At 51.9% G+C, this 21,335-nt stretch overlaps 6 protein-coding genes across 6 annotated transcripts; 1 reads left to right on the forward strand and 5 right to left on the reverse strand.

Annotated features, from left to right (window-relative positions):
• Positions 1-358: 358 nt before the first annotated feature.
• B0H65DRAFT_466141 (RAVE protein 1 C terminal-domain-containing protein) lies at positions 359-5,185 on the reverse strand. The gene is made up of 6 exons (XM_062826836.1): positions 4,874-5,185; positions 4,614-4,802; positions 1,759-4,533; positions 1,189-1,686; positions 886-1,114; positions 359-818 (listed from the first exon to the last, which is right to left on the reverse strand). The coding sequence occupies exons 1-6, from the start codon at positions 4,952-4,954 to the stop codon at positions 532-534; spliced, it is 4,059 nt and encodes a 1,352-aa protein (XP_062681894.1). The 5' UTR covers positions 4,955-5,185; the 3' UTR covers positions 359-531.
• Positions 5,186-5,694: 509 nt separating this feature from the next.
• Positions 5,695-6,865, reverse strand: B0H65DRAFT_509019 (putative cytochrome-c oxidase assembly protein; the record flags this gene model as incomplete). Its single annotated transcript, XM_062828276.1, has 3 exons — positions 5,695-5,747; positions 5,851-6,310; positions 6,416-6,865. The coding sequence occupies 3 exons, from the start codon at positions 6,863-6,865 to the stop codon at positions 5,695-5,697; spliced, it is 963 nt and encodes a 320-aa protein (XP_062681895.1).
• A 449-nt stretch (positions 6,866-7,314) lies between these two features.
• On the reverse strand, positions 7,315-11,595 carry B0H65DRAFT_466147 (WD40 repeat-like protein). The gene is made up of 3 exons (XM_062826837.1): positions 10,941-11,595; positions 10,703-10,834; positions 7,315-10,626 (listed from the first exon to the last, which is right to left on the reverse strand). The coding sequence occupies exons 1-3, from the start codon at positions 11,388-11,390 to the stop codon at positions 7,408-7,410; spliced, it is 3,801 nt and encodes a 1,266-aa protein (XP_062681896.1). The 5' UTR covers positions 11,391-11,595; the 3' UTR covers positions 7,315-7,407.
• A 939-nt stretch (positions 11,596-12,534) lies between these two features.
• On the reverse strand, positions 12,535-13,979 carry B0H65DRAFT_525066 (uncharacterized protein). Its single transcript, XM_062828825.1, has 3 exons — positions 13,211-13,979; positions 13,047-13,139; positions 12,535-12,988 (listed from the first exon to the last, which is right to left on the reverse strand). Exons 1-3 carry the CDS (start codon positions 13,710-13,712, stop codon positions 12,777-12,779), a joined length of 807 nt encoding a protein of 268 aa, XP_062681897.1. The 5' UTR covers positions 13,713-13,979; the 3' UTR covers positions 12,535-12,776.
• A 540-nt stretch (positions 13,980-14,519) lies between these two features.
• Positions 14,520-16,919, reverse strand: B0H65DRAFT_201782 (uncharacterized protein). Its single transcript, XM_062821799.1, has 3 exons — positions 16,364-16,919; positions 14,710-16,297; positions 14,520-14,645 (listed from the first exon to the last, which is right to left on the reverse strand). Exons 1-3 carry the CDS (start codon positions 16,788-16,790, stop codon positions 14,543-14,545), a joined length of 2,118 nt encoding a protein of 705 aa, XP_062681898.1. The 5' UTR covers positions 16,791-16,919; the 3' UTR covers positions 14,520-14,542.
• A 2,934-nt stretch (positions 16,920-19,853) lies between these two features.
• B0H65DRAFT_574149 (uncharacterized protein) lies at positions 19,854-21,177 on the forward strand (the record flags this gene model as incomplete). Its single annotated transcript, XM_062830571.1, is given in 3 exon segments — positions 19,854-19,932; positions 20,004-20,371; positions 20,386-21,177. 3 exon segments carry the CDS (start codon positions 19,854-19,856, stop codon positions 20,692-20,694), a joined length of 756 nt encoding a protein of 251 aa, XP_062681899.1. The 3' UTR covers positions 20,695-21,177.
• Between the last annotated feature and the right edge of the window lie 158 nt (positions 21,178-21,335).

Below are 21,335 nucleotides of genomic sequence, written 5' to 3' on the forward strand. Positions count from 1 at the left end.
GTTGGTTATAAAAGCGAGTGTAGAAAGATGGTTGTCGAAGTGTTGTGAATGAGCGAGCGGCTGAGTTGCCGCAGTTGCGTGTTGTTGTGAAGAGGAAGAGGAGCCGAAGAGCAAACAAAAGTCAAGTCAGGCAGGCTCGAATAATGCACTAACAGATAACGTGCAACACTACCTGACAAATCAATGGATCCGGCACATCCAAGCCGTTACATAAATTGTCAATGCAATTCGCGGTTTACCAATTATTTATCATATTGAGTCAGTCATAATCACAGCAGGCTACTAGATATACAACCCCGCACTTTATACTTACATTGGGCTAGTTGGATGTTGTCTCTTTTTATCTTAAAAAGGTATCATCGACATTGGGATGTGATATCTTCCCAGGGTTAGGGTCTGTGGTGAGTGTTGAATTTGTATAGGAACTTTCCTTCTTTACACCAGCCTCCAAATTATTACCATTTCCTAGGTATGATTCATGCTCCAACAACATAAGTATATACATAGGCTTTTTTTCACTACAATACTTGCCTAAAACCCAAAGCTATCCAACAACGAATTTGCATCAGGCTCCTCAAACACCGTCGGCGGCGGCTTAGGCTTATGAGGCGTCAATGGTGTTCCATGTCCCGACTTCATTTCCGCCGGCACCTGTAACGACGTCGCTTTTTCAACCACCGGTGACGAGACATGTGAAGGGACTGGCATATCCGCTACCACCAAGGAGCTTCTGCGCTTGAGAAGTGTAAGGGGGTTGATCTCGCCTCCAAGTTCGGCCGGAGCAGTTGGTGCTGGTTTGAGGAATTCCCAGTTTCGGACTGTTTGGAGTTAGCACTTGTTCTTTAGGATACAAATCACGATCGGAGCCGTTGAGATTATACATACCGAGATCAAGACCGAGGAGGTCACATCCCATGCGGCCATACAGTCGAGCATTGTGCAGAACAAATTCCCACTCGACCTTTGGTGTCACTTTGGATGCCCCGCGGAGCGTCTGGAGTGTTTTCTGCCTCAACTGGGCGTAGAGGATCACCAGCGCCGGGTCATCTGTTAGGAATGACTTAGACTGGAGACCAGAAGAACCGGGCGTTTCCAGGAGCGTGTATACAGGCGTCTGTTTGTCGAGTATCTTGTCAGCAACAGCAAATCTTCTCGTAGCATCGAAAAACATGAAAACAAAAAACTCACTATCAACGCCCTAACCGCCATGTCCCTCCTATGCAGCATCCAGAACGCCCAACTGGCGAGCCATCTGTTGCCATCTTTCGCCGCAATGGAAAGCACTTCTTCCTCGAGCAGCTTGCGCAGGACTGGTCCATGGTCCCCTTCATATACCCTCGTGATCGCGATGGCCAATTGTAGATCCTTGAGCTGATTCAAGCAGACATTGACCGCGTCCTGCAAGTGGTCGGCCAGCAAGAAGAACGCAGCAGCATACGCAAACCGCCTCTTGCTCATGAGCGCATACGCGTTCTTCAGGGCCGCCGTCCGCCACTTGGGATCGTCAAAGTTGTTGGCCAGGAACCGTTGGGTTGCGCCTTGCTCGCGGTTCCAAGAAGCCATTCGCCACAAGCCTTGGAGAACCGTTTTCTTCTTGAGTGCCAGATAGAACAAACTGCAGTCTACCGGATTCTTCATCTCGCTCTTGCTGTATTCATTACGAGCAATGATTTCAAACTGGGTTTTCTAGTAGTGAGTAAATGGTATGTTAGCATTCCACAACGCCAGACGGTAGATTTTTGGAGTGTATAAGCTTACCACAGCAGCAGTATCAGTCAACCACAAGTAGATACCGGCTTCCCTGGCATCCTCCCACAGCATTGGGCCATGATGTTGTCTTGACACAAAGTCCAGCAGGATATCCTGACTACCCGAATGGTACGCCCATGCAATCTCCCTCCACGACATATGATTCTCGTTTGTCCTCCTCTTCCGTAGCGCATGTTGTCGATAAAAAAGCATGAATCTGGCGCCATTCTCATCAAGCGACCTCCTCTGTTTCTCAACTGTTCCCACACATTCCACGATATCCACGAGTTGAATCTGTTCATGACGCGAGAGCTGCGGCAGGCCAATCTCCGTTAGTTTTTCGCCAATCTTCATCGCCACCTCTTCGCTGAAAACCTCATCGTCCCCGTCGTCGAATGACATACGACGGTCACCGGAAAAGTAGTCCCCAGAATCGTTCCTCTGTTTCCTTGAAGAGTGTCCAGTGTGGTTGTCCGTATACTCGCCGGACCAGAAATCCTCAAGAGGCAGGCCAAGATAATCGTCAATCGTCTCGCCTTCCACCCAGAACTTGAGCGTCTTGTGAAGAGCCAGCAGAACCCGATGGACCAAAGCGATCTTGCCAGAAAGAATACATTGACTCAGGAACTGTGGGTGAAACACTGGTAATGGGCCGTTCAGCCGCTGCACTACCTCGAACAAATCCCACTTCCCACCCTTACGGCGCGGCAGTCTCAGGCTTGTGATGAGCGAACCTGACACATCAAAGTGCCTGTCGTATATGAAGAACTGGTTGCCAGCACCGATGACAAGATGCCCGTCGCCTAGCCAGGTGGAATCACCGATAGGATGGGGTGTGAGGACGCGGGTGCTAATTTCTCTGATTGGCGCCCAGGCTGGTCCCTTGTTGAGGTAATCAAAACGCATCTGTGAAATTAGCAGCACCCGATGGGGGAACCCGACGGCCAAAATGGACTGGCCATCAGGAGTTGAAGTCCAGTCAAGGTCACGGATGGTGTTATGGTTTTCAAAGTCCTGTGAGTACTCAAGACGACCGCCCCGAACACCCCAAATTGTGAGTTCCGATCGGTTCGAGTTGACTAGGGCTGCCTTTTTAAGGCTGTTGCCACTGACCAGTATCGGATTGGACAGGCCCGTCTCCATGGAGTTCGTAGAAAGCCACTCTACGTGCTGTTTTTCTTGGTCTACCCTGGCTGTCCAGAATTCGACTCTTCCAGAGTGCGTGTAGGAGATGGCAACGTCAACAGCGAAGACGTCCAGGAACCCAGACACCACAGGCGAAGAGCCGGCGGGATCCACGGGAAGAACATATGCCAAGTCACCAGCATCCTTGAGTTCAAACTTGGTGAATTCCCGGACCGTACCCTCTTGGTGATACCCAATACCGTTAACGACAGGGACGTTTTCTTGTGGCTTGTAAAAAGGAAGCTTAACTTCCCAAACAATGCCTTGCTTCTCTGACGTTATGGTGGCCACATGGGCGGTTGTGTAATCTTCTATATGCTGCCTCGGAAGAATGAGCAGACAAAGCGGCTTGCCTGGAACATCGTAGTCTACTTCTGATAGCAACACAGGATTCGTTTTGCGACAATCCCAAAGGGAGATCGTTTTGTCTCGAAGGTACAGGACAAAGCGGCCTTTACGGATGAGCAACATTCGATGGACATGGCTATCCAGGTTGATGGCTGCCTGCTGAGAAAGCCTAGTCCTCTCGTTGTTGAGCTCATGTTTCCAGACGATACTTTGGCCTGAGCCTGTCCGCGACACAATGGCACGGCCGCTATAGTTCCGGACAATCTTCTTGATAGGAGCAGAGTGACCGGTCCACAGGCACCTGAAGCTCAACCGCCTTGTCTGCGGAGTTGGGTCAAACAGCGAAGCGATGTTGGTTCGGTAGACCTCTATCGTGCCGTCAAAGAAGTGTAGCAAGATGTGCAGGTGAATCCCAGTATTGCAGTAACTGTAGGCCTCGACATGAGGCACGTTTGTTGTGACGCCCTTCAAAAAGTCGAATTCTGGTGATGTGATATGAGCGACGTTGAAGATGTTACACTTTTGTGACCTCGATCCAACGTTCTCGAGACCCCAAGCTGACATGTGGCCTCGACCATCCAACACAACAACAACCTCGGGGCTGCGATTAGCTATCGCAATAACGTGCTCAAGGGCTGTCGTGTCCTGATCTGGCCGAGCTTCCTGAACGGCCTTTTCTGTCGCCGCAGACAGGTCTCTACCATGCAGTATGAAAGCCCAACGGAGGGGAGATACAGTTGGGTCTTCTAATGCCCGATCTTGTATCGACACAGCCAGGTCTACCGTTGCACACAGCTGAAGATGTTGGTGACTATGGCCGTCCGAGCCTGTCCAGAGCCGGAGTTTATTATCAATGCAAAAAGTGTAGAGCACATTGTCAATGGTCTGATCAATGTGGCGAGGCCGGCGCCATTGGATGTTGGTCACGGCCTGAGGATGCGGTAGGTAGAGAAAATCGAAGCGCACATCGTCGGACCCGTAGCTGAGTCGTCGCCAGACTTTCACCAAGCGGTCGTACTGGCCCACGGAGGCGATATATGCGGAATCATAGGACACGCTAGCAATCCGAACGGGGTTGGCCAGGCGCTTGCGCCACAGACATCGTGGTGTAGATGACGTTGTTTGGTATAACTCGAGATGCGAATGTGCGACTACCAGTTCTTCGGATGCGCCCCAGGAGAGGGAGATGGACGTCCTCTCTTCAGCCACACACTGATCCCGCTCGACGTCGAAGGAGTAGTGTAGCGCCCACTGCGATGCGACGATTAAAGCAGCGTTAGCGCATCTTGATCTCGGCAACAGGAATCGTACGTTGAAGGCGCACAACATACCCTAAATGCGTCGTCCTCCTGGCCGAACGGTTTGTATATGCGCACAGCGTCGTAGGTGCACACGGCTATCTTGCCCGAGGCCTCATCCAGGGCGATAGCCTCTAGAGGCTCCTCGTTGTCATCGTATATAGTCTGTAGGATGGTTTGTGGTTCTCCAAGGATGGCAATGGCGCTGCCGGTGATGTATGCCTGGTTTGAGTGATTATGATTAGCAAAACTGCCTTATGATCAAAAATAAAGAGCAAAAGGGTATATCTCACGGTTATGCGACGAGAATCCCAGTAGCCCGTCGCCAGAGCTTGGAGCCGGGATTCTGGCCTTCCGGGCAGGACAGCAACCATACTAAACTACCGGCGAGGAATGCTGCTACTGCTAGCTAACATTGCGACGGGTAGTCGATATGCGCGGTCTTGTTTTGACCGGTATTAGGAAGGGGATACGGAGAGAGAGAGGCGACGAGGTCTTAAACTGGAAAAGACAAATGGCGTGTTTGCGATGCAATTGGTGGTGTTGATGGATGCGATTGATGCCGTGTGATGTGATGTTGAGCTACTGTAGCTCCTAGATGGAGGGTCGGGGTCTAGAGGTGCCGCCGGCAGCACTTCCCGTCCGCTATGTCCACTGTGAGTCCCTTTTGTGGCTGCCCACAGTTCCCCATGACCGGCCTCCTATGACGTGGGGTTAGGTACCCGGACCTCCAAGGGGAAGGTGGGATGGCCGTAGACCTCTACGAACGATGCGGAAGTCTAAAAACAATGTCCGTTTCCCAAATCGAAGGTAAATAGAGGTATAGCTAGTAAGCATTCCCATACTCGAAGCGGGAAGCTATGAGAACGGTCATCTGCATGGTTGTGTATTCCCAACTATGCTGGCGCTGGTTCAACCACAGAGTCGTCAACCCAAAGCTGCAGTGGGTCCAAAGGCCCAGGACATTCAGGGGTATTTGTTTACATAGGTCGTCCGTCGACCCCGGACAACGGCACCACCACTTACATCTTCACCAAACAATGCCTTATACACGGATCCTACATCTATCTTACACTGGAATATGATATGCCAGGTTATAGCATACTAATCTCCTCTAAGAAACGCCCGGTACGCCCTTAAGCACGCCATTATCATCGTACTTGGCCTCTGTTAAAAAAGAAGAATCAACCGTCAGCTTTCTGTCCCTTGAGTCCAAACCTCCAAATCTCCCAAGCCGAAATCTCCATCGAAGCGCGGGAAATAAACTTACTAAAAAACGTATACGAAAGCGTAACAGTCTCAATCCCCTTCATGTTCAAATCATTCAAATAATCCGGATCCAGATAAAAGAACACGGGCATATCCACCGTCTCGCCGGCGTTCAGCCGCTGCTCCTCAAAGCAGAAGCACTGGATCTTGCTAAAGTAGGGCGCAATCTGCGCGGGCGTGACGCTGTACGTGGCTACGCCGATGATGTCCTTGTCGCTCTTGTTGGTGGCCGTGTAGAAGGCCAGCGCGGTCTCACCCGGGAGAACCCGCACCTCGCGCTGCTGCGGCACGAACTTCCAGTCGAGCACGTCCGACACTGAGGCGCTGAAGGTCACGCGCATGCGCTTGGCGTCCCGGACCGGCTCGAGCTTGGCGGCGAGGTCGACGTCGGAATCGGAACCGAAACCGCCGGCGCCGTGGGCGCGGACGGGTTGACCGCCCCAGCCGGTTGTTTGGCAAATCTGTTGGAGAGAAAAAAGATGTGTTAGTTGAAAATGGACAGACAGTAAGCCGAGCGACATGGTAAGCAAGTAGGGCACGGGTAGATCGAAGAGAAGGAACCATACCATCTTATACATAGGCACGGAGCCATACGAAAACGCCACGGTACCAAGAATAACACTAATGACATAGTACATGGTCGATTGATTCCTCTTCTTGTACTCGGCTCTCACTCTCTCCATCTCCGGCGACACGCCCGTTCGGGAGCTTTGACTCCTTGTCTGTTGCTGTTGCTGCTGGCGCCTGCTTGCGCCCTCGGTCGAAAACCATCTCCATGCCCTGCTGCTCTGTTGCTTCTTTGCGCCCGATGCTTGTTGCTGTGTCGTTATCGTCGTCTTTCCCCGGGAGGTAATAGACGCCGCGGCCGATGGCGCCTTAGTATCGGACGAGAGTTGCCGGCGCCATTGGTTTTGGAATTGCTGGCGACACGAGAAGCAGGCCCACGAAGCCGATTGGGAGGAGGACGACTGAGCAGCGACGGCTCTTCGGCCGACGAAGCGTGGCACCGAACTCATGGTGGGAAGGGTGACTGACTGCTTTAAGTTCAGTCTTCTGTTTAGTGGAGGTGGGACCGGGGACATGGTTGTGCTGCGAAAGCGTGGAGCTCTGGAATTCTCACCGCCTAAATATGGCCGGCACAAATGCGGGACGTCCCGATCGCAATTGAGGGACGCCCGCACGTTTGTTTCAGAGCGCAGCTTTCGGTGCACAGAGGACAGTATGGACCGCCGTAGTTGCAAGCATCACCGATGTCATCGACATTGTCGGTTTTGGAGTTATCAAAATACAAATGGTAGGAAATGGCAAATGGTAAACACAAAGATGACTTATCAAAACGCATGTTCAATTATTTAATATCAAGTTAATTAGTATATTCGGGTTTAAATTATTATAATATTCTTATAACATCAAGTATTATTGCAACTTGTCACTTTATAACATAGTTTAACATTCTTACATATACACTTTTCTTTGTATTTGCAACTCTACATAGCAAGTCAATTTAAGCTAGAATAATATACTTAAAATTTTGATTGCTGCCTACATATTAAAGCAATCAAAATTCATCGACGTCGCTTGCTTCAACACTACTAAATACAAGCTCGTCGTCATCGTCCTCGTCGTCCTCATAAACAAAGTCCAACGCTCCCTCGTTCAGCTGCCAGTCCACACCTTCAGCTTCAAGCGCCTGCTTCGTTTCCTCTTCCAAAAGATCAACGCTAAAGTCCAGCGGCAGGTTTGTAGAATGGACTTCCTTAGCTGTCGAGAAACTTTCTTCCGTGACAGGTCTTAACGGTGAAAGATACCGTCTAACTCCTTCACTGTATAGCCGCTTAGTTTCTTGCTGCGATGCATAGAATTTAGCTTTGAGAGGCAAGCGGGGATCTTCATCCAAATGCGCTTCTCGCCGAAATAAGCCGGTCTCGACATAGTTCGGGCCTTGAACAACGCCGAGAGTACGGTCTGGCAGTTGTTGAAGCTGCAATTTGGCCAAATAAGATCGGCCTCTCGAGATACCAGATTCCGACTCCAACAGCTGGCCCTGAGCATCATAGGTGGGTGCCTCTGGTTCCGGGTGTGGAATAATAGATTGCGGACGCCGAATCCTCTTTGGCAATTTTTGCCCCGGGATTTTCATATGCATGAACAAGGTGCGGTCGTTGTGGTCTCCCTCATCTTGTTCGTTGAGTGACAAGAAGAAGACTCGTCCACTAGCATCGCCGATGACCAGCCTGGACTTGTCGGGAGAGAACATGCCGCAGGAAACGGGGGCAGGAACCTCCAAGAGGTCGCGGACCAATGGGTTGCGGGATCGCACATTCCATACTTTTACCACGCCGTCAGAGGAACCGGTATAAAACCGGTCAAGAGTCCTTCCCCATGCGGTAAATTTGACACCCACATCCTCGTGCTCACGATCACCTCTGAGTTCCTCTATCGGCTCCCCGTGGCGTAGAATATGGATCGGCTTATCACCTTGAGCGGTGTCCCAAACGTACGTATTTCCGTCTGTGCATCCGGCCGTAATGTAGCAAGAACCGAAGCTAATGGGCATGATAGTAAGCTCATTGATATCGAGCGCCCAGCAATCCAGTGTTTGAATAGGGCTGAATGACTTTTCGCCATGCTCAGAAACGGGAGACGGGGTGAAGACCCGAATTTGGGTACGGGTATTGTACTGCAGGTCCAGGCCCAGTGGTGAAGTGGCCGCAATGAAGCAGGCTTGACTGGGATGCCATAGAACCTCAAAAACATTCTGGGTGGTAGCGGATGTTATCCGCCACCTTTCTCCCGTGATTCCGTCCCAAAGGCAGAGTTCTCCCGTTTCCCTACGATCGGGAGGAATATCAAGGTCATCCCCTGTCCTGCTACGAGGTGAGTAGCCCACCAGAAGCAAATGTCGAACGGTTGGCGATCGACCCCATTGCATAGTGGCAGGAAAGTAGGCCCATCTCTCGGTTGAAACAGTGTTGCCCTCTGCGTCTTCCACCCGGGAGCAAGAAAAGGACCGATACGGGCTGGTCGAAATCGAGTCGTTGCTATGAATGTTGTATATGCGCACAGCATCCGTAGGAACATCTGCTGCCGTTGCAACCATAGCCGTTGTCGAGTCATGCTTTGAGGCAGCCACAAAGTTGACATTGCCCCCATGGGACCACTCGCCCAACAAAACCATGGAAGAGCCGGACGGGTCTACCTTCCAAACTTTGACTTTCCGGTCAAACCCAGAGGTAAATGCCCGATCGTGGACATCGTCATAGTCCGAGGCAACAACAGATGAGTACAGCCACGGGTCTTGACTCTGTCTCATAGCATCGGTCGAGTTTTCACCCTTTTCGACAACCGGACGGACAATCCGATGATCAGCATATGCCCGCAGAGTGCCTTGACTGCAAGATCCGAGAACGAGGTTGCCGGGCTTGTTGTACTGTTGATTATGAGCATCCGAATGCTCCGTTGTCCCGCAAATGAAGCCGTCGTTTGAGACCCAAGCGATGGTCGCAATATCTCCAGCACAATCCGTCCATTCTCTTCGCAGCTCCAACTCATCCTCATGACACTTGACGAACTCATTCGGGAAGTTCATGGGAGCCCTCAAAGCCATGCCGCGGTTACCAGAGGTTTCCCTAGCAAAGAGGAGCGAATTGATTTGGCTCGAGCGAGCGAGCTCACCGTGCAAGTCGTACTTATCCCTTTTTAAGGCAAGTATTGAGGGATCCCTTGATACCTTGTGATTAACTAAGTCATGGAGGAACCGTTCAATGTCTGCCCTGTTTCGGCGCGAAAGTTCGCTTTCCGACCGGATGGCATCCAAGACCTTGACAATTTCTCCGCGATGCTTTTTGAGCTGCTTTCGGAGATCTTTAGCAAGATCTTGCTTCCTGCTCCCAGAGGACAGGCCAAGGACTCTTCGACAAAGGTTCCGCAGAGCCTTGGTTTCATCGGCGGTAAAGTCGACATGGAAGGTCGTAGGTCGAGTGAGCGAGGACTCGTCAAATCGTACAAACTTGTGCACACCGACCGAGATGTTGGCCCTCTCCTCTGCTGACAGGTATGGTCGTTTGGCCTCACTGAACAGCCGCGATGATAAATTTTGGAAATCAGCGCTGTCTTCGTGTCCCCGCCAGGCCAAAGCGTGGGCTCGACTTCGATAATTCTGTGCTGAGGTCGTGACTATGCCACGGTTTTGCGGCCTCTGCTCTTCTTCGACGCGTTTACGCAATCGAGACACTCGGCCTCGCCTCCTCGGCTCCGGTACCGGGTTTTCAGGCAGGTTGCTAACAGAGGGCGGCTGGGCGACAGATGTCGACGGCGGGTCCAGGATCATCAACGATCCAGCGGGTGAATTTGGTTGAGGCACTGGTATGGCTGCTGGTGGAGCTCCCTTGTCTTCTTCTTCTTCCTCGTCATCATCCTTAATGGTTATAACCTGTGGCGGTTGCGGCGGCGGTAGTATGGTTGGTCGGTTAACTACTGTCGTCGTATGACCTGTAGCAACCGGAGCGGGAGGGTATCGCAACCCAGAAGGAGGGTTTACACCTCTGCGTGTCTCCTGACGCCCAGGCACTGCTGGAAGAGGTATTGGAGAGTTGGAGTAGCGACGTTCATTGGCCGCGGGGAATGTATGGGTTATAGCCGAGCCCGCCACCGGACGCGGAGGCGGAGGTGGCAACGGGGCCGTGGCATAGCCGGAAGGTGCCTGGGAAGGTGCCAGGACAGGTGCCCCTGGGATCTGGGGGACGGGTACCGGCGTGTACGACTTGAGCTGATATTCCTGGTAGATGTTAGCAACGAATACCGTACCCTCTGTAGAGAAAAGCAACACATAAATAAACGTTATTAATACGCACGGGAAGCATGAGCAATGCGCGGGTTTCCACCGGGATACGGGCAGCCAGAAGTCGTTCGAACACATCGCTTACACGCCCATTCCCAAGCTTATAAGCGGCCGTAAAGTCGACGCCAGTCACATTCTCGACGACCTGGAAGAGGAGAACTATGGGTAAGGCATGGGAAGGTAACCAAAAGATTATAAGGGTCATAAGGGGAGCGAATGGGAACAACTAACGAAAGCCGTAGCATGCTAACCTTTGTTCCTATTTTTTGTAGGTCGTATTTGTCTCTGGGCAAAGTTGCTAGCTCCCGGTCGACGTGCGGGAACACTTGATTTGCGAGGCATTGGACAAAGACGTCCTGCATTCCCCAGTGGGTAGGAGACTGAGAGTTGCCATTCTGCTGGAGCTGGTTGTTGATGGTGGGGGCTGAGACTGGAACGGTCTCGGTTCGCTGTCGTTTGGAAGGCGGATGTTCGAGATCGTCCGGCTGGTGCCTCTGCTCAGCTACAAGAGAGCCATGGGAGGCAACGGTGGTGGCACCGGCCGAGGAGCCGTTCGTGAGCGGGCCACGCGCGGGATCTCCAGGCCTAGGGGTAGTAGATGTGTCTGTTAATGCTAATCCACGAAACGTGGCGCTGCTAGAGATATCATGTCTTCTAATAGATTGAGAAGGGGGTGAGGTGGTGGTGATCGCCAGTGTCATGGAGGGATCGATAGTAGGAACAAGGAGATGAGGCGATCGAAGGGTAGGCGGGCACGCAACGCGCAACGCGCATCAACAACCGCCGAAGAAGAAACAATGCGATTTAAACTTGGTTGAGCGGGAAGATTTGTCTAAAAGAATCAAGTAGTTGACAAAAGGAGAAGAGAAGCGCGTTATGATGGTTTTTAAAAAGAAAGTTACGTACCTAGAGTTCATTTCTAAACGGTTCGCGGTCAGGGTACACGCTTTGGAAAGAAAAGGAATCAAGTTGTATTCTGATTCAGGCCTGTGCTAGATTAATTAACTAGCGAGATATGCAACGTCGCGTGATATTACGTAAGCTACAGCGACTGCCAAGCAAAGTTCGCTAATTATTATTTAATTCAAAAGACAATTAACTAATACCAAACTTAAACTTTAAATGCTGAATGCCGTTGGCTTTATTATGTCTTTAAAGGGATTTTATATTGTAGTGCACTTACCGACAAGAAGTTTTATATTTCCATATCATTCCACGTCCCGACGCTTCAAGCTCAAATCGCATCTTTACTTCCTTTGTAACTACTTATCATAGACAAGTCTTAACGCTTCGATGTTCGTCCGTTTTGACACCTCGCCAAGCGGGCCTGCTAGAACAGGAGGTCGAAGCATGCGATTCTCGCCCGATGCGGTCGTAGTGGGAAGTCAGACGGCCGGTCGTGCAATGCAGGTCCAGTCTCCAGCCGGCTTGATTTAAGGCTTCAATTTTGCTTGCTGCAATTGAAGAAAACGCAACAGAAAGACATGTTGAAGATCATTCCGAGAGACATGTTAAGATGACAGGGCAGGCGACTGTGTGTGCGAACCTTGATGTCTGGGGAGTTCTGCTTAGGAGCATGAAAACGCGAAGTCACGAGTTCACATGTGACAGCTTGGACACAATGCAGCGCGGTCCGATTCGTGCACCCCCCTTCTACGCGGGCGGACAGCCCCTGCCCAAGACATTCTACGGCGGGGTTTACAGCTTAATAGGAAGGATTGTGGAAATGCCTTCGACATGGAAGTTTTGAAGGGGTTTACGAATCATCGCTAAAGAAGAGCTTGTAATAAGTTATAGTAAATTGCACTGTTAAATAGTTATAACATTATTCCATGTTTCCACTTTCGGAGCAGTAATAGAAGCTTAATTAATACTTTATAATTGTGGCAGAATTTAACTTGCCATAATTATATATCACTAGTACTCTACAACTGCAGTTCTCTTGACAAGCAACGTATGTCCACTCCGGCTATTATGCTCGTTATCGTTAGCGAACAACTCAGCTCTCTGTAAGCTCCCTTCCTTTATGCTGCCACCCAAGTCATAACCATCCCCTTCTCTCACTTAGTTTATACCCGCGAGTAGTTTCAACCTCTCTTCTTCTTGCCACCTTGCTGGGCGCCGCCACCCGTGCTCGCCGCCGCATCACCAGAAGACTCCTCCTTCTTAGCGCTGGTACCGGCAAGAAAAGCAGCCATATCAAAGTTCGACGCCGCGGGAGCGCCACCGCCGCCCATGAGAGCGTTCATGGGGTTCTTCTTCTGATTCTCTTCCCATTCAGCGCGCATTTCGGGGTCCACTGAGGGTACTGTTAGCGGCGATTACTCGAAGAGACGGGAAAGAAGAAGCACACGTACTGTTCTCAACCAGCTTCGGCATGCCAAGGAAGATGACCATGCTGACCAAACCGAGAAGGATCATGGGGTTGCGGAGGATCGAAAGAACGGAGACTAAAAAGTTCAATGCGGTTAGTATATCAATCACCATCATCAAGTACGGTTCCCCCCGTTGCAACACTCACATTTACTCCTCTCCATAAAATATCCCTTCTCCCCCAACACCTTCGCCCCAAACACCACGCCCCCATTCCCCCCTCCCCTCAGTGTCTGCCTCGGCGCCTCCTCCCCCTTATTATCCCAATCATTGCCCCTGTACGTCTCCCACGCCTTCACCTCCAACTTGGCCTCGCCGTGTCCGTCCCCTTCCACGCCGTCCAAGATGGGTGCCACGTCCACCCGAAGCGGGGCGAACGCGTGCGTGGGACAGTGGATGTCCAGCAGGTACGAGCCCTGCGTGACATTCCTAAAAACGAGCGTGTTGGCGACGCTGAGGGGGGCGGACTTGGTCTGTCCGAAGGTGGACAGCGTGCCGTGCGTGGAGGGGGGGAAGACGAAGAGTTTTCCTGAGGTGTCGCCGGGAGGGGTGGAGGGGAGGGTTATTGTTATCGAGGTTTGCGGGGCGAGCGCTGCAAGGGCGGTCGTGGCCGAGGCCAGGAAGGCGAGGGTGGTGGTGAGGAGTTGCATGTTGGGGTTGGGCCGACTATCGAGTGGTTGAATTTGGTTGTTTACGGGCTCTGCATCCTCGAGAAATGAAGATGAGAATGAGTGCGACCACGACAAGATGGAGGAAAATGGTGATGCGCCGGATGCTTGATGTAGGTGGGATTGTAGAGGTCGAGGTCGGGAGGCACAAGTGGGAGGTCACTGTTGCGACGTTTGGGTGGAGCTTTCCATGGGAAGCTCCAGCTGTGACGAAATCGCGGGTGCGGCTCTGAAGGGAGGGGCCGTGCAGGGATTTTGATTGGCGCTGAGCGCGACACGCTTTGGGCATTTCTACGGCGAGCTACAACACCAAATGATTCTAACGAAATATCACCGAATGCTTTTGACCTGGAGTGATCAGCCACGTCCATGATATATCGCCAAATACCCGGTCCTTACCTGTATTACCATCGTCCATCTTCTGGGTGACTAGTTTATTTTTTTTAGTTTCTTTTTATCATCCAAACACCCCATCTTTAGGGACATTCCTCCCGATGCACATATAGCAAGATCATTCACTTCATGACAACGTTGAAACCTTTGAAGTCTTTACCCTAACTTGAGAGCTCAAAAGCAGTAGCTTTTAATTCATATACATATAATGGTCAGATTTCAACGACATACCAAGAAATCAAAAACCATCCCTCAACCAAGTAGCACCAGCACCAGCACCAACCAGCAAGCACAGCAAAGACGACAATTATTCACATCAGATCAAAACGCAAGTAGATTCATACACATATACAAAGAACGCCAACAACGCTAATGATGATGACGACGACAGCACATCTTTGACCTTCCCAATTCCCCTTCTATAGCTTGGCCTTGGTCTGGGCAGCGGCGTTGATCTCCTCGTACATGCGGTCGATTTCGGCCCTGAACTTCTTGGCGGTCTGGGGACGCTTGAGCTTGAGACTATTTGAAAGTTAGCGGTCTGGTTCATTACATTTAGGTTCTCAGAGGGATGATTAAGACTTACGTTGGCGTCAAAAGCTCATTCTCAATCGTAAACGGCTCAATATCCAAATAAACATTCTTGACCTTCTCATAGCTGTTAAACTTGTGGGTCTTGCCAATGCCATCCAGCAGCTTGAGGAAAGCCGTCTTGACACGGGGGTCGTTGGCGGACTGTTTCAGCTCTTCAAGATTTTCAGGGGCAATGTTCTTCTTGAGTATCCTGCTGGCATAGGGCGCGAAGGTGACGGGGTCGATTCCGAAGATGCCCACCAGGCTGGACTCCTTGCCGTCGCCGTGCACAAACGCCATGGCGATCAGGTTGGTGCTGGCCATGTACACGTTCTCGATGCGCTCGGGCGAGATGTACTCGCCCTGGGCCAGCTTGAGCACGTTCTTCTTGCGGTCGATGATCTTGAACCGGCCCAGGCTGTCGACCTCGACGATGTCGCCCGTGTGGAACCAGCCGTCCGCTTCGACCGCCTTGGCGGTTTCTTCCGGGTTCTTGTAGTACTCCTTGAACATGATGGGACCGCGCATGAGCAGCTCGCCGCGGGGGTACGGCTTGTCGTCGATAGTGTAGTCGTAGTCGGGCACGGACTCGATGCAGAGCTCGACCGAGGGGCAAGGGGGGCCGATGTTGCCGGTGGTGAAGTCGCCGGGAATCTGGACGGTGCCGGTGGCGTACGACTCGGTCATGCCGAAGCCTTGGACAAAATCGTTGCCGAAGGCGGCGCGGAGGAACTGGTGCACATCAGGGTCGAGCTGGGCGGAACCGCTGACCATGGTGCGGGCGCGGTCGAGACCGACGCCCTTGAGAACCTTCTTGGTCCAGATGCGATCGTACAGGAAGTGCTTGTTGGTGGCCTTGCCGGCGGGCAGGGCCATACTCTGCTTCTTGGCCTCCACAACGTAGCGGGACAGGGTGCCCTTGAAGCCGTCGGCGTTGACGGTGGCGGCCTGGACGGCGCTGTTGATGCGGTTGAACAGACGCGGGACGGACATGAGGCCGGTCGGGCGCAGGATCTTCATGTCCTCGACCAGGCCGGCGATGTCGCCGTGGAAGTAACCGATGCTGGCGCCCTCGGCCAGAGCGGTCTGGTCGGCCATGCGACCGTAAATGTGCGCCAGGGGAAGGTAGGAGATGTGGATATCGGTGGAGAGGATGCTCTGGTTCGAGCGCGCAGCAGCAATACCGGCCACACCCTGAGCATGAGTGATCAAGACACCCTTCGGGTCGCCAGTGGTGCCCGAGGTGTAGTTGATGGTTAGAACATCCTCACGCTTGGGGGGCTTCATAGAGAGGCCAGACTTGACACCGAGCCTCTGAACCTCACCGATGCAGAAGATCTTGACGCCCACGTTGGAGGCGGCGGCGTTGAGAAGCTCGCGCTTGGTGTGGCCGGCAGGCTCACCAGCATCCAGAGGATCCAGGGAGATGATGAGCTTCAAGGTAGGGCAACGCGGCGCAAGCTTGAGGAGGGTCGGGATATGGGGCACAGAGCATGCAATGGCAGTAAGGCCGCTGTGGTTGATGATGTACTCGGTGGTCTCGGGTCCGAGAGTCTCGTAAAGAGAGATGGGGAACAGGGACTGGGAGAGGAGCGCAAGTTCTGTGATGCTGTTAGTATACCTCGTGCATTATGCATGTGCACGGCGCATTGTGTCAAAGTACTTACCGGTGATCTGCCACTCGGGACGGTTCTGCGCCCACAAACCAACACCATACTTCTCCTCGGTCAAGCCAATGGACTTGTGGAGGGCGACAATGCCGGCGCCAAAGTTCTTCCTCCGCTCAGCAACCTCCTTGTAGGTGATCCAGACATACTTGGGCTCGTAGGTCTTGGTGGCGGCGTTCCATGGACGCCATCCCAAGCACTTCTTGTTGGGCACCTTCTCAACCGAGGCTTCGAAAAGATCGTGGACAGTCTGGTGAGCCGGGTCAAAGGTCTCGAGGAGAGGGCTGTTGACGAACTTCCAGTGACGGTAGACGGGAGTGCGGTTGGGGCGCTCGGTGCCGGGGACAGGTAGGGCGTAGGGAGTGCCAGGCGGAGGAGGCTCGGCGATGGACTTGATATACGCCGCGGTATCTTGTTTGGGCGCCATGATTATAGAATAGGACGGACTAGTACTGTTACGGTCAAGGAAGGAAACACGTATCGCAAGAGGCGCAAACGGTTAAAGAAGGAACCTGAAGGCGCGCACTGAGGTTATCGCCAACACCGTCACCGACACTTATGAGGTAACAAAGGGGGTTGATGGGCGCAAAAAGAGAGAAACACTTGAGGAAGAAGAGAAAGAAACAAAACGACCTGGCAACCTCGGACAAGCAGAAGACAAGTGGAAGAGCTCAAAGAAGCAAGGATGGACGGCTACTGGAAGGCGTTCCCCTTTCCAAGAAGCATGTGGTCCAAACCATTGAGCCAAGGTGGTCCTGAGCCGAGTGTGACGAAGAGCGGAGCTGCTAGTACAGCGAGGTGTGGGTGGTCCAGTCCGATCCAGTCTGAATCCAGTCTGGAGACTGGTCTGTGGTCAATCTTGGTTTCTTGGGATTGGTTGTCTGGAGACTTTGGCGTAAAAGGTACCTCGTCTCGATTTTGGAAGTGCCGCGGCTCTTTTGGAGTTTGTAAAGCCAAGGGATGCATGGAAGTCCAATCGGGATCTGCCATAGACCCATTGGACAGAGAGTCTCACCAAGAGAAGAGGTGGCAGTCCATCTCTGATATTTTTACTCTACCACTTTTACTCACTGCAGCTCTTATACCTGTCGTGATTATTCCAGCCAGTATGCATCTTGTATTTGAGTAAAGCCAGACACTGACTGGCAGAGGTGATGTACTCTGTATCTAGATGTGGAATGGGAAACAATGAAAAAGTGCCCGCTGGCAATGACGATTGCGGACCCTCCGTGGTAACAAGCCGAGGCTCATGGCCGGGGTCAGGTGGACCAGTGGCGGCAGCCGTGGAGATGTCTGAAGCGAATGGGCTTTTTTGAGTGCCATCCTCTCCACGTTGAAGATCGAGATGGAGATGCGATGGAAGGCCAAACACCATCCAATACCGCTGCAGCCAATCATCATCCACCATTCCATCCAATGCCATTTCATGCGCTGTCTCTATCGTCGGAGCCTTTTGGGAACGCGGAAAACCCGTCAGATCCGCACGGCAGTCTCCCCCGACAAAGGCGTTCCGCCCGACAGTGCCTGCGGTGTGCATGTCAGCCGGTAAGGTGCATCAATCATCAACATCATCACACAAGAGATGGTCGTGCACCATTCATTCCACTCGTACAGAATTATCACGGCAATCCCTCCATTTGTGTACTTTGTGTCTGTGATCCTTGCGGTTTTGGTTCCGGTGTTGGTCACTGACAGCCGTTACGAGTCTTGGGCAACGGAGCCATGACCCGGAACGGCTGTCACATGTATTGCTGTGAGCCTGCAACAAATGCGCCGCAGCCAATTTGTTATCGTGCAGTTGACAATTATTTCTGGGGAAGCTCTTGTCGAGCGGGGTTCTTCCCCAAATCCTACTGTAACAACTGGAATTTCTCACAGAGGAACCCTGCCCGATCAAACCCGATAAAACACGGGGCTGTCCTCTTGGCATTTTGTGGGGATGATTCATGAACCTTGTCGCCAAAAAGAGGAGTGAGAACTCGTTCTTGCCTTGTGAGCCTCCAAGAACTGGCAGGCAACAGAGGACGACGATGTTGTTGTTGCACTTGCACATATAAAAGCATGAGGCCGGACTGACATGACTTATCATGTGGTCTTGGCAGTCATAATTTCGAGATGATTGCGGGATGACGGATGCGGGGAATTTGAAACTGACACTGACATGAAGTTAGACCGACATCCCGCTGCAGTCCCACCGTCTCAAAAAAAATTCTCCATCCTGTCAGGCGGTCCTAGCGGTATTTGCACCCGACTCAGTCGACTCCAACAGAAGCGGAATATTTGCATCGTCGACTGGGTCCTGACTGTCCAGCGGCAACCTCTATTTATGTTTGGGAGAGAATGTCATGGCAATATTGATTTATCTCTATCAATCATGGAAAGGAACTCCTCCTCTACCATTTCTCTCTGAGACGGGTTCACCTCCTTTTTCTCCTGTCACAGGGGCACTTCTGACACGATTCATGGCTGAGACACGTCAACGTCCACTCGAAGGAACCGCTTCTCTTGGGGCGTCTTGGGCTTTTGACAAAAAGGGATAGTCAACATCAGCAACATGCTGTGTGGCCTCAGGCTGATATCAGACGCTGCCTGGACCGTCAAAATCGCTGACTTTGACTCTACACCTACCCAGGAAATCGCCAGTTTTGTCAGCCTTCTATATTTACTTGTGAGGGGTACAAAGCACTCGCCGAGAAATTTGGATATTTGTGGTTCAGGAGCAGCTTTTGGGGTTTCTTGTCCTGCCAAGTCGTAACTGAGCACTGCCACAAGCGAGTTTCCAGAAGTCAGGGGATGAAGGGGGGAGAGGAGGATGAAGTGAGCTTCAAGATCTAATCCTATGTTGAGCGCCAGAAGATTTCACCACCTCTTCTGTTGCCTTAGCAATGGCGATCACACTCGGTAACCATACCGAGCGGTATGCAGACCACGGTGAAGGACTCTACTCCCCTTCCCTTTTGGGATGTTCAGGGTCTTTACAGGGCATTGCCATTGGCTCAGCACACCTTCAGCGCTGCGACACGGAGCTCACCCGTGTGCAACCTGTCTGTGGGTGTAGGAACCGTGTTTCATGACGGCTTCATTTACGTAGTATTCGAGATTTCAAGATCGGTTCAGCCGGGCGGTTACTGGATAATGATCCAGAAGATCTGGTTGATGGAACGGCATAGGGGAAAAAGGATGGCCTGGACCTCGATAAGCGATCTTGAGCTTAATGGGCTCGAAAAGCTTCTTTTATGCCCTTGTGGTAAATCTGCAACCTTTTCGCTGTTTATCTGTCCCTTTCCATCTCTCTTAGCTTCTGGCTCATTGTTCACAGCAGGTCTAATTTCTTCTATTCGTGATACCCTTTGCTTGGAGTGTTTCCATTTTGCCTGGTGCATTTTCTTACAGTTTTCTTGACTTTCATTACCAAGTCTTCGTCGCGATTCAGTATCAGAGAGCCAGAGAAAAGGAAACGAAAAGGAAAAGAAAAACAAAACATCTCAAGATGGGCTTCAACATCCTTCTCCCTATCAGAGTCTTTCAGGCAACCTTCTCTATCGTCATAATAGGCCTCTCAGGCTTCGGTAAGCTCACCACCATCACTGCACTGACAGAAAAGCAATCAAAAGTCAAAGCTAACACTTCCTTCCTCCAGTCGCACATTGGTACAACACCAACACAGCCTACCTCCCCCCCTCACAAATCAGTTTCCTCCTCTTCTGCGGCGTCTACTCCCTCCTCTCGGCCCTCTACCTCGGCCTCATCAGCAAACTCTTCCCCAAAACCTCCAACCCGTACGCCGTCCTCTCGCTCGAGATCACCAATTTGCTGTTTTGGTTCGCCGGCTTCATCTCCCTTTCCGTTTTCCTCAGCAAGCTTCTCTTCTGCCGGGGCAGCGTATGCGGCGCCGCCCGCGCCGACGTCGGCATCGCCGCCTGCTTATCCATCAGCTGGATCGTCACCGTGGCCCTGCTGGCCAGGGACGCTATCAGGTCGGGGGGCTTCGAGGGGTTCAGGAACCACGTCGGTTTCCTGAGGCACAGACGGAGCGGAAGTGGAAGTCATCATCGGTCTCCTTCCATGGGGTCGACGGTGGGGATGTCAGACAAGCACCCTATGCCGCTGCCGACGGCCATGATGAAGAAGAAGGAGGGTGGGTATTCCCAGGTGTCGCTGGCTTGAAGACGCTGGTGGTTGTGGCTAGGTTACGTGAGCATAAGAAGAAGGAGTCGAAGAAACAGACAAGACGGCATAGAGCTACACCCTCGATGGAGATAGTAAAGAAGAAGGTTGTTGGTGCTTGGGATCGGAGGGGGGCGAAAGAAACCCTCATCATCCCCGTCTAAGGACGTGTCCGGGCATGTAGGAAGGGCGCGATGGGTTATGAAGGGAGTCATGAGGTCATGCTATCACGAGCGAGGTTTCTTCAGCTGGACTGAACCTTTTTATGTATTATCCAAATCAGGAAACCTGGGTGCGTGCGGTTATCGCGCTGGGTTAAAATGGGAGTAGGGGTGAGGCTCTCAAGGCACTGGCGTTTGGTAGTCGTTGGTCGACAAGGTTTCAATTGAATGCAACAAATTCCTGAATCAGTGTACTTCCTATAGAGCATTGCCAAACCTGAAAATTATACGTACCGTTGATCTTTCAACTTCGTCTTCGTCGCAGCTAGGCAGGTAGGTAGTTCTTCAAGCAGCAAAGCGGAGACCCACTTCTCACTTACACGCCCCTGGACGCTGAGCCCAGGGGCATCGTGACAGCATGCGAGATCGGACGCAGGACCTACAAGTTGCGTCGATCCGGAACTTCGGGAAGCAAAGCGTACGAGTATTTTAGTTGGGAATATCAGTTCACCAGTATTTGGGGTGTCTCAATGGAAACGATGTGAGCTTGCTTCCTGTCGTTTGTCAGTTCTTGTTTGAAGACATTCGCAGAGGTGTGTCAGATATCAAGGTGAACCCCCAACGGTTAGGATGAAAAAGTGATG

The sequence above is a fragment of the Neurospora tetraspora genome (genome assembly GCF_033439725.1).
Source record: "Neurospora tetraspora strain CBS 560.94 chromosome Unknown B0H65scaffold_4, whole genome shotgun sequence".
Lineage (NCBI taxonomy): Eukaryota > Fungi > Ascomycota > Sordariomycetes > Sordariales > Sordariaceae > Neurospora > Neurospora tetraspora.